The 12,099-nt window shown below is 44.0% G+C and overlaps 1 protein-coding gene across 3 annotated transcripts in view; it reads right to left on the bottom strand.

Moving 5' to 3' along the window:
• The window catches only part of PTPRN (protein tyrosine phosphatase receptor type N), a 61,060-nt gene that overhangs the window by 2,045 nt on the left and 46,916 nt on the right, over positions 1–12,099 (bottom strand). For all 3 annotated transcript variants that reach the window (XM_069982557.1, XM_069982558.1, XM_069982559.1), the window contains 10 exons: positions 9,534–9,752; positions 7,466–7,675; positions 7,062–7,209; positions 6,338–6,411; positions 4,919–4,996; positions 4,692–4,811; positions 4,336–4,502; positions 2,231–2,284; positions 1,004–1,068; positions 3–76 (listed from right to left, as the gene is read on the bottom strand). In XM_069982557.1, the coding sequence (XP_069838658.1) occupies positions 3–76; positions 1,004–1,068; positions 2,231–2,284; positions 4,336–4,502; positions 4,692–4,811; positions 4,919–4,996; positions 6,338–6,411; positions 7,062–7,209; positions 7,466–7,675; positions 9,534–9,752 (1,209 nt within the window). The remainder of the gene's footprint in view (positions 1–2; positions 77–1,003; positions 1,069–2,230; positions 2,285–4,335; positions 4,503–4,691; positions 4,812–4,918; positions 4,997–6,337; positions 6,412–7,061; positions 7,210–7,465; positions 7,676–9,533; positions 9,753–12,099) is intronic.

Below are 12,099 nucleotides of genomic sequence, written 5' to 3'. Positions count from 1 at the left end.
ACCTTGGTTCGTACCATCCCTGGCCTCTGGTCCCGGACGTGTTCTAGTGAGGCAGCAATATCGATTTCCTTGACTCCTGCAAAACAAAGACAAACATCACATCAGGTTCCTGCTACTAGATGAAGACAAGAGCCGACATGGCTGCTGGAAGACTGCAATACTTAAAGGACAACTCTAGCCAAAATCTATTTTTGAATATGTTATTTCATAAGCAAAGTTAGACAAATTCCTAATGTACACTAATTATAGGAAATGCACATATTGTGATATTACCCTCAATGTAGTAGATCAGGCAGGGTTCAACTTCTCTAAAAAAAAAAAAGTGACGTCACGACCCGGTCTATATCTGAAGAGTCCAGCAGGGGGCGCAGTATATGTAGACATTATACGTAAAAAGTAACAGGGCCCTTCCTGTGCTTTCGGCCACCCAGCCCCTCAGTTTGTACCCCAATTACCCCTCCCTGAAAGGAGCCGTAGTGCAACCATCCCCCAAAGCCCCCCAATTGCACCAGAAGTACCAGCCCCATCCTGTGCAGCGGGGTGAACGCTCCTCTATGACGGTCCCTGCTGCCTCTCTCCCACTGCAGTAATTGATCAGGTTCAGCGGGAAAGAGGCGTCAGGGACCGTGATAGAGGAACGTTCACCCTGCAGGGCTGGTACTTCTGGTGCAATCAGGCAGCCCTGGGGGGGGGGGGGGAGGGGGTTGGGGGGCTTTGGGGGATGGTTGCACTGCGGCAGATTCTGGTCAGAGTTGGCCTTTAAGGCAGGCAAGGCTGGGTTCACACTGCATTTTTGCAATCCGTTGTTCCAATGACTCCCATTATAACCATGTTTTTGTTTTACGCAAAAAAAAAATGAAACTCAATGGAAAAACATCAAAACGGATTGCAAAAATGCAGTGTGAACCCAGGCTAAAATGAGGGTGACATTGTGCACCTCAGCCACGTTATATAAGGTATATTATCACTGTACTTTACCATTGATGCTCTTTGCTGCTCTCACCTTTAGCCATGCGATTCAGAACCATGTCTACCAGGATGTAGGTCCCTGTCCTCCCAGCTCCATCACTAGAGGGAAGAAGCACATATGCTATATCAGTGCTTATCAGAGTATAGTGTATGGACTGGGGTATGGTATAGCAGAGCGGTGCTCCCGGAGTGTATATAAATGTTTATAGTATAGCAGAGATGTGCTCCTGTAGTGTATGGACTGGGTTATAGTATAGCAGAGATATGCTCCTTGAGTGTATGGACTGGGTTATAGTATAGCAGAGCTGTGCTCCTGGAGTGTTGTACAGGGTTATGGTATAGCAGAGCTGTGCTCCTGGAGTGTATATACATGTTTATAGTATAGCAGAGCTGTGCTCCTGGGAGTATATATATAAAGGTTTTAGTATAGCAGAGCTGTGCTCCTGTAGTGTATGTACAGGGTTATGGTATAGCAGAGCTGTGCTCCTGGAGTGTATGTACAGGGTTACAGTATAGCAGAGCTGTGCTCCTGGAGTGTATGTACAGGTTATAGTATAGCAGAGCTGTACTCCTGTAGTGTATGTACTGGGTTATAGTATAGCAGAGCTGTGTTCTTGTGGTCAGGGCTGTATTAATACCTGCTGCTGCCCTAGGCACTAAACCTGAAGACGCCCCAAATTCACGCACCTATTGGCGATACCAGACCTGACCAATACCACCATACCCCCCACCCCCCAGGAAAAGACACCGGATTTACTGGCAAGTCTGAACGGGAGGAGGGAAACGAAAAAAAATAGTTTTTTCTGTCCCCCTGCTCCCTGGTGCTGCCCCCCTGCAAGGTGCTGCCCTAGGCACCGGACCACGGGTGCCTAGTGGTAAATACGGCCCTGCTTGTGGTGTATGTACAGGGTTATAGTTTAGCAGAGCTGTGTTCTTGTGGTGTATGTACTGGGTTATAGTTTAGCAGAGCTGTGTTCTTGTGGTGTATGTACTGGGTTATAGTTTAGCAGAGCTGTGTTCTTGTGGTGTATGTACTAGGTTATACTTTAGCAGAGCTGTGCTCATGTAATTTATGTACTAGGTTATAGTTTAGCAGAGCTGTGTTCATATAGTGTATGTACTGGGTTATAGTATAGCAGAGCTGCGCTCCTGGAGTATATGTAATGGGTTCTAGTATAGCAGAGCTGTGCTCCTGTAGTGTATGTACAGGTCTATAGTATAGCAGAGCTGTGCACTGTATGTATGTTGGTCTGTACAGTACCTGCAGTGCACAATTATGGGGCAGGATCGTCCTCGGAAAGACTTGTTTACCTTCCTGTAACACAAGAGAAAACCCGTTCACACCAGTGTCACCAGTGAGAAGTATTGTAATAACATATCTGCTTCTTACTGACCCCCCCTGTCCGTCTATTGTAAGGTGGTTTGACCCTTTGGTGTGTTCCCCCACTCTGCTGTATTCTAACATGGCACAGTCCATGTAAGGGGAGAAGGCAGTCATACCTCTTCTGCCTATTTCCAGCAGTGAGACAAGAGGGCAGAGTGCGCCCCCTACAGGCAGAGGCACGTCTCACCTGCTCATGATCACTTTTGTGACTATGCAACTGAGACCAAAATTACAAGCTGCAAATCACAAAAATGACAAGGGCAGACGTGAGCTGAATCCCAGGAAGACCATGGAAGTAAGAGAAGAGGCTTAACACGGGATCGGGACGCATGGTATGTGACTGAACGCCATCATGTCTGTGAAGAAACACACAAGTCACCAAACAACATACGTGTCACCTACAGGAGCGCCCCCAAGGTTGGGCTGTAATTTACGTCTTGGTGGGGTTCCGCTTTTATCCACCTGAGGCTATCTAGGTGTGGCAAAACTACAACTCACAGCATGCCCTCACAGTCACAGGCTGTCAGGGCTTGCTGGGAGTTGTAGTTTTGCAATACCTGGATAGCCATATATTGGAAATTGCACATCTAGGGAGTGAAAACCTCAGTGAGCTAAACATAGTAGTTTGTTACAATGTATTAGTACTGATAAAATATATTTAAAAAGGCACCGGCGCAATTTTTTAAAAAGAAATCAACAGTTGTCATCATAAGCAGTTTTGCAATATAATTTTGTGAGCCCTATTGGGAAGAGGGAGCAATAATTGGCAAAACTATGTGAAGTGCTGCGGAATCTGTGTGCGCTATACAAATAAAACCATTATTATTTAGTTTAAATCAACATGATACATATGGCCACTAGATGTCACCCTTCCTGTCAAACTGTGCTCCATGCTCCCTCTGTAGAAATTTGGTCTTTTCTGTTCAATAACACAAGAGGTCCCAATTAGGGATGGTCCGAACCTGCCGAGGTTCGGGTTCGTATGAACCCGAATGCTCGGCAGCAGATTCCCGCTGTCTGCCCGCTCCGTGGAGTGTGCGGATCCAGCGGGAGTAACGCCTGGAAAACTGGGATACAGCCTATGGCTGTATCCCAGTTTTCAAGGCTGTCCTCCCGCTGGATCCGCCCACTCCACAGAGCGGGCAGACAGCGGGAATCATTACCGAGGGTTCGGGTTCGTACGAACCCGGACCGAACTCGGTTCGGACCATCCTTAGTCCCAGTCCTTTGTGCGCTCACATACATGGCTTGATGTTGATTGACAGCCATTCCTGAGTGTGCACAGAGCAAGACAAGTCTTCACCGTGCATGTGTACTGCAGCTGCAGCTCCACATTTGGTAGCAGAGACTCTCTGGGGTGCTTGCATTGTATGGTCAGCTCTCCTGTCACACTGCACTAAATCCTTTGTAACCACACAGTGATATTATACTGACTTAATTGTTACATAACAAGCGCTGCGGAATCTGTTGGCGCTATACAAATAAATTTATTATTATTATTATTATTATTATTATTATTATAACAAAGAGCATTGTCTCCTGCTAAGTTGTGGAGCCAATATTATAATTAGTAAAAAAAAAAAAAAAAAAGTTATTTGCCTTCAGTTTATATACAACCTGCATGATGGACAGGTGTCTTTCCTTGTGTGAGCGCACAGAGAACTGGGACTTCCTGTGTTTGTTCTCTTTTTTTGAACAGAGAAAAAGGGAGCATGGAGCACAGTGTGTCAGAACGGGAGACACCTGGTGGCCATATGTATATTGCTGATTTACACATAGAAAACTTTACAAAAAAGAGTATATTGCAAAACTGCTTGTGATCACAACCCCTGGTGATTGTAACAAATCTTCAGCTTTGAGAAGCTTTGGGTTATATTCACATAATGCAGAAGTGTCTGTGAGGTCTGCAGTATTCCCAGGGATTGTCTCTCTCTCTCTTGTTGAATCCATGAAGATTACATGACCCACAAGGGGGTGCTCACCTGCGGAAGTCCAGTAAGGGACGAGTGCTGCTGGGGATGCCCTCTGCTGGCCAGCTTAGGAAGTGAAACTGGGTAAGAGTTCGAGTCTCTTGGGTTTGGACGTTCTTCAGGTAAAAGCTACGGACAAGGAAATCTTCACACCAGATATGTTCAGACACAAGATTAACCTGGGGAGGAGAAGAACAATATAATACATCACGGGGGCCCAGTGCACAACACAGAACTCCTGGTGACCTCCAACATGGGGATCTCCAGCTGTGCATGCATGCTGGGAGTTGTAGTTCTAAAACAGCTAAAGAGCAACAGGTTGGAAGCCCAGGGTGTTCACAGTTAAATACAGGCTGAGATACACTAACCTCATAGATATGGTAGAGGGAGGAACCTTCATCAGGCCAGTAGCGGTCGCACTGCTTCACTCCGTCCTCCACCAGGGGGCTCAGCATGACGATCACTGTGCAGCCATTTTCCCAAACCATCTACACACACGAGAAGAAATGTGTGATCCTGGATATTACACAGACACCACACGGGGCAGGGAGATAGGGAGGAGGTATAGGAACAAACCTGTGCTGTAAGAACTCACCTGCCAGAAATCAGCAATGGTGTGAGAGAGCGGCCCCTGGGTGGCGATGTAGGCCGGCATACGGGGGTCATGTTCAATCTATTACACAGATTCATAGAGTTATGGCAGAAAGTAACAATGTAATATATCTGTAATGATCAAATTCACCGTCCAGCCCTGAAAATGATTAACGTGAAGTACAGTCTATAAACCAGACCGGAGAGGGTTCTACTACAGGATACAGTATACATATTTATTAGAGATGAGCGAACCGGGTTTGGGTTCGAGTCCATCCTAACCCGAACGTTCGGCATTTGATTAGCGGTGGCTGCTGACCTTGAATAAAGCCCTAAGGCTATGTGGAAATCATGGATATAGTCATTGGCTGTATCCATGTTTTCCAGACAACCTTAGAGCTTTATCCAAGTTCAGCAGCCCCAGCTAATCAAATACCAGACGTTCCGGTTCAGATCGACTCGAGCCTGGTTCGCTCATCTCTAATATTTATGTAACAGCTGTCATCTTATCATCTATCTATCTATCTATCTATCTATCTATCTATCTATCTATCTCCTATCTATCTATCTATCTATCTATCTATCTATCTATCTTCTATCTATCTATCTATCTATCTCCTATCTATCTAAGAAAGAACTGGATGTGAGTGGCACTACAAGTCCAAGAGAGGCGGGTGCCAGCAGACTTGTTTCCAACCACGAACCTCATTAAGTAGAAAGGACGATGATCCGCAGCCCACCAATCGAGTGGAAAAAACTTAGTGTTTTATTTTGAAAGTTTCAAACAGTGCAACACAGCATAGCATGACGTTTCGGCGGGGTATCCGCCATTTTCAAGTGCAACTCATTGAACTCAAGAACTGATTTAAATATCCACACCAATCACATTTGTTTTGCATAATGATGTGTGGATATTTAAATCAGTTCTTGAGTTCACTGAGTTGCACTTGAAAATGGCGGATACCCCACCGAAATGTCGTGCTATGCTGTGTTGCACTGTTTGAAACTTTCAAAATAAAACACTAAGTTTTTTCCACTCGATTGGTGGGCTGCGGATCATCGTCCTTTCTATCTATCTATCTATCTATCTATCTATTTCTTGGTAGCAGCACATGTTGGTAGTTGTAGTATTGGCAGCTGGAAAACAACATGTTACTAGTGTTGAACTGTTCAGCTTCAGCAATGTTCTCTGAACCTGAACATTCGGCATTTGACTCCCATCGTCTGGAAAAGTTACATGCTATAGGTGGTATCCATGTTTTCCTGGCAGCATAAGGGCGGCAAGTAACTTCTCCAGATGCCGGGAGCCAAATGCTGAGTGTTTGGGTTCAGAGAAAATGACTGAACCTGAACAGTTCAGCAACTCTACTCAACACTACATGTGACCTGAGATTTACAGAAACAATCATTGAGTATTACATACAATGGGGCTGGCGTTGATATAATCGCTGCGGGACGGGTTGTTATCGCTCCTCAGCTTTATCCGAGCATGGTCATCTATGGAGAGATACAGAGAGGTTGTGGTTATACAGTAACATCCAATCCATATAATAAATCAGCACAACAATATGGTTACTAGTAAACAAGAGGCGGTAGGTGGTCAGCACTCGGATTCGATCCCTTCAGTATAGCTGATAGTGTTTTTTCTGGCTGTATGCCACTCTAGGAGCGCATGAGAGTTACCCCTGGACCCAAGGCTGACCAAATGTAAGGATGAACGCAAACGATTCCAGATCACTAAAATTCAATTCTTTATTTAGCAATTAAAAAGCCGACGCGTTTCGGGCTTGCTCGTCCCTAATCATGGCTCTGTTCTGCCGTGTCATATAGGACTGTACAGATGAGAGGCCGTCACCTATCTTAGGATGGAAAACAATCACTTGCCGTTACCCACAGTACTAAACATAATGGCAGCGTGTTTGTCCACGCCACAACATTAGATTTGTAATCGCATTTAATATTCTTCATCTAGAAACAGAGTCCAATGACTTAAAAAGAGAAAAAAGCTGCACAAAGTGGCCAATAAAGTGCAGGGTGCCCAGACCATCAGTGTCCCCCGCAGGCTGTGCGGCCATGAAGGTTACACACCCCCTACACCTGGCGGAGATTAGGGGAGGAATGGAGCGAATTATAATGCTGGTACTCACATGGCACAAAGTCTGCGTTCCTGTTCTTCTTCAGGTTGGTATCATTCTTAGCGATAGAGCAGGCGTTGGGCTCAGCCTGGTAGGCACACAGAGCTTGCCACTCCTTGGCCAGACGGTCTCTGTTTCTCAGATGATCTTCCATATACGCCTGCAGAGGGTCATAAAAACTTATACTAGCACTACATCAAAAGTACTTAAGAGAGTACACAAGACATCATGGGGAGAGGGGTTATATCAGTGAGGTACAGTATAGTTTGCTTTATAGGGGACCAGCCATCACTTTCATGTCCCTGGTGGCTTCTCCCTTCTCCACAGACCTTGACTGATAGATTTCTTCCTGTACCCAAACAGAGAGACGTCTCTCAATCAAGGCTGGTGGGGCGCGATGATGTCATCTCACTCACCAGGATCATGTGACCGGTGGAGATGTCCATGTTGGACTGTACGGGCTCCTCACACCAGGATGGAGTGCTGCTGTGGGAGCTGGGGCTTGGCTGCGGGACATCACTGAACTGAGAAGACACGCTGCTGACCCGGGAGTTTTCTGCCGCTGCTCCAGATCCCTCTGTGCGGCTGAAGAGAGATTTTCCAGCCATGTGCTGCCTGCAAAGATCCTGCACACAGGAAGACATAAGGGAAATTATCCTGATCTATATGAATACAGAAAAAAGACTGACTTTGGATAAGTTAAAGTGCAAATAATAATCTCTGCCTATAAAGGCTGAATTGTGAAAAGTGGCGTAACTAACAGGATGTGAAGTGATCATACAGAGCAGCCTGGGGCAGCCATAGCTGTATCTTATTCTAAGGTCAGCTGGCGATCCTCTGCAGACATTTAGTAGGTGCCCGATCCTGGTCCACCTCTTAACAGGAAGTGCCTACCCAGCCAATCACTGGCCCAGCAGTGAGCCACCCTAGCCAGTCATTGGCTAAGCAGGCATTAACTGTGCATCTAGATGTGATCCAGGAACAGCTGATCAGTGGGCAGTGGGTCCTTGAGAATAATATCGGAGGGGGATCAGGCAGGAGAATACTGCATTTATTTTTATAAGACTTAAAGGGAATCTGTCATGTCTAGATAATGCTCAATGCCCAAGTGTCTTACATCCGACTGATGCTACAATAAGCGGAGCGCCTGATCTCATACATAAATAAGTCACCTAATAAAGGAATTTCCAGTCACAATTGATATGATTGTAATGATCAATAACCCTAAGTCCCTAATATCTATTAACTACCAGAATATAAGGGATTCACATACAGGGAAAGGGGGGAAGGGGAATCACCTTCCTGACAGCTGCTCCACCTCATAGTGTCTATTTATTATGCCGCAATGGTGAGAGAAGTCAATTTCAGAAATACAATAAATGTTAGATGTGGTTTCTCCTGTACTCACTGCCATGTATACTAGCTACTGTAACACTACCCCTATATAACATCTATCATATTACATCATACGTACAAGAATATAACTACTATAATACTGCTCCTATATACAAGAATATAACTACTATAATTCATACACAAAATTCTGATGTGTTTTTTATTTAGCCTAGGGGCACTAGTATCAGCCATGGGTGTGAGGTGCAGCACTCTGTTTCTTCCCTGAACCGCATAACTACTATAATACTGCTCCTATATACAGGAATATAACTACTATAATACTGCTCCTATATACAGGAATATAACTACTATAATACTGCTCCCTATATACAGGAATATAACTACTATAATACTGCTCCTATATACAAGAATATACCTACTATAATACTGCCCCCTATATACAGGACTATAACTACTATAATACTGCTCCTATATACAGGAATATAACTACTATAATACTGCTCCTATATACAGGAATATAACTACTATATTACTGCTCCTGTATACAGGAATATAACTACTATAATACTGCTCCTATATACAAGAATATAACTACTATAATACTGCTCCTATATACAAGAATATAACTACTATAATACTGCTCCTATATACAGGAATATAACTACTATAATACTGCTCCTATATACAAGAATATAACTACTATAACACTACCCCCTATATACAGGAATATAACTACTATAATACTGCTCCTATATACAGGAATATAACTACTATAATACTGCCCCTATATACAGGAATATAACTACTATAATACTGTTCCTATATACAGGAATATAACTACTATAATACTGCCCCATATATACAGGAATATAACTACTATAATACTGCCCCCTATATACAGGAATATAACTACTATAATACTGCCCCTATATACAGGAATATAACTACTATAATACTGCCCCCTATATACAGGAATATAACTACTATAATACTGCTCCTATGTACAGGAATATAACTACTATAATACTGCTCCTATATACAAGAATATAACTACTATAATACTGCTCCTATATACAGGAATATAACTACTATAATACTGCTCCAATACACAACAATATAGGTTCTTACCTGGTATTCAAAAGTAGAGTCTCCCGCCCCCTCAGGCCCCAGCCCTGCCAGTCTCTCCTTCTCCCGCTGCTTGGCATGTTGTCGTAGACAGAAGATAACGGCGGAGGCGATGACGATCCCGGCTATACAGGCCAGTGCGATGAAGATGAGGAGAACAAAGCGGAAAGTATCTCCAAAGTGCGAGGCATGGGGGAAGGTGGTGGTGGAAGCATTGCTCCTCTGTGTATGAAGAAGAACACAGATTAATCCTGGAAATAATTTGCACAGAATAGAATGAATAATGTTCATAGACATAGGGGTCTCTGAGTCCTATTCCCGGACCACCATAGGCCTGACATTGGGTGGGCACTGAGGCCTGGCGATATGAAGTCTTCCCATACACCCTTAATAAATGTATTGTTCTTCTTCTTGGTTGTCTCATATATATATATTTTCCAAGCAGGGGTTTACAAAAGGAAACAGGTGACAAAATCGGGAGGTTTAAAGAGGCACTGCTGTAGCATTTTTTTTTAAATAAATCAACAAGTGTTGTAATGGCAAACAGTTTTGCAATATACCCTCTTTATTTTTTTAAGTTTTCTATGTCTAATTCAAAGTAATACATGTGGCCACTAGGTGTCTCCCTTCACTGTGCAAGTGTACAGCTGCTGTGTGTCCACATAAAGTAGCAGAGAATCTGGGGGTGCTTGCATTGTATGGTCAGCTCTCCTGTCACACAGCACCAAATTCTCTGTAACCACACAGTGGCATTATACTGACTGAATTATTACATAGCTGCAGAGCTGATAATAGAATAAAAAAAAATTATTTTCCCTCAGTTGATAAACAACCTGCATGATGGACAGGTGTCTTTCCTTGCATCAGCGTACAAAGGACGGGGACTTGCTGACTTTGGTCTCTTTTAAATAGAGAAAAAAACAAATATCGGCACAGAGGGAGCATGAAGCCCAATGTGACAGGAAGGGAGACACCTAGTGGCCATATGTATAATGCTGATTAAAACATAGAAAACTTTAAAGTGTCACTGTCATTTAAATTTTTTTTTGCAGAAATCAATAGTATAGGCGATTTTAAGAAACTTTGTAATTGGGCTTAGTAGCTGAAAAATGCATTGTTATAATTAAAAAACAGTTTGAAGCTCTCCCCCCTGTCTTCATGGTTCTCTTATGGAGAGGGGAGGGGTGGAGGGAGATGAGGCACCAAAACAGGACAACAAAGAGTTAATTTACAGCTACATCACGGGGCTATCTTCTCTGAAGTCAGCACTGACCTCTCTGACCTCTGAATACCGGCTTTTACACAGGTCCCGCTGTGTAATCCTTTGTTCTCTGCAGGCGACTAATCTCCCTCCTCCCCCCTCCCCTCTTCATAGGTTACACAGGGCCCGACTGATGTAAAAGATTTAAAATTTCCTGATAATGAGCAGTGGAGGAGGGAGGGGGGGGGGGGACCTTGGGAAAGTCTTTTTCACCCCTTAGCGACCCATGACGTATCTGATACGTCATGGTGCTGCGGGGGGTGTTCAGAGCGGGGTCCCGCCGGGACCCCGCTTTGAACGGCGCTGATCCCGGCGGACACATGCAGCTGGGCAGTGCCTCTATTAGCCGGCGCGGATCCCGTTGCCGCGTCGGCTAATTAAGCCTCTAAGTGCAGCTGTCAAACATGACAGCTGCACTTAGAGGCTTTGTACTGCACATCCCTGGTGTCTAGTGGGACGGATCTCCCCCCCGCGATGCGATCGCGGAGGGGAGATCCGTTCTTCTGCCCGTGCCGGGCCTCAGCGTCGGAATGACGCTGATCCCGGCTCGGCAGTAGATTGCTATGGCCTGCAGCAGGCCATAGTAATCTATGACCGATCTGATCGATCTTTGCTGTGTATATACACAGCATTGATCTCTATGAGAGATCAATGCTGTGTATATACAAGTCCCCCAGGGGGGCTTCTAGTTACAGTAAAAATAAAAGTAAAAATGTTTTTTTATTAATAAAAAATCCCCTCCCCCATTAAAATTCCAAATCACCCCCCTTTTCCCATTTTATAAATATAAATATAAATGTTTATAAATAAACATATTTAGTATCGCCGCGCACGTAATCGCCCGAACTATTAATCACATTCCGGATCTCGCACGGTAAGCGGTGTAAGCGCAAAAAAATTCCAAAGTGCAAAATTGCGCATTTTTGGTCGCATCAAATCCAGAAAAAATGTAATAAAAAATGATCAAAAAGTTGTATATGCGCAATCAAGGTACCGATAGAAAGAACACATCATGGCGCAAAAAATGACACCTCACACAGCCCCATAGACCAAAGGATAAAAGCGCTATAAGCCTGGGAATGGAGCGATTTTAAGGAACGTATATTTGTTAACAATGGTTTGAATTTTTTACAGGCCATCAGATAATATAAAAGTTATACATGTTACATATCGTTGTAATCATAACGACTTGAGGAACATGAGTAACAAGTCAGTTTTACCATAGGGCGAACGGCGTAAATGCAAAACTCCCCGAAATCAAAACAAATTCCTTTTTTTTTTCAATTTGACAGCGCAAATGATTTTTTT

Source organism: Dendropsophus ebraccatus, chromosome 9 (assembly GCF_027789765.1).
Source record: "Dendropsophus ebraccatus isolate aDenEbr1 chromosome 9, aDenEbr1.pat, whole genome shotgun sequence".
NCBI lineage: Eukaryota > Metazoa > Chordata > Amphibia > Anura > Hylidae > Dendropsophus > Dendropsophus ebraccatus.
The sequence above is the reverse complement of the archived record's forward strand: the minus strand, read 5'-3'. Positions and strand labels throughout refer to the sequence as shown.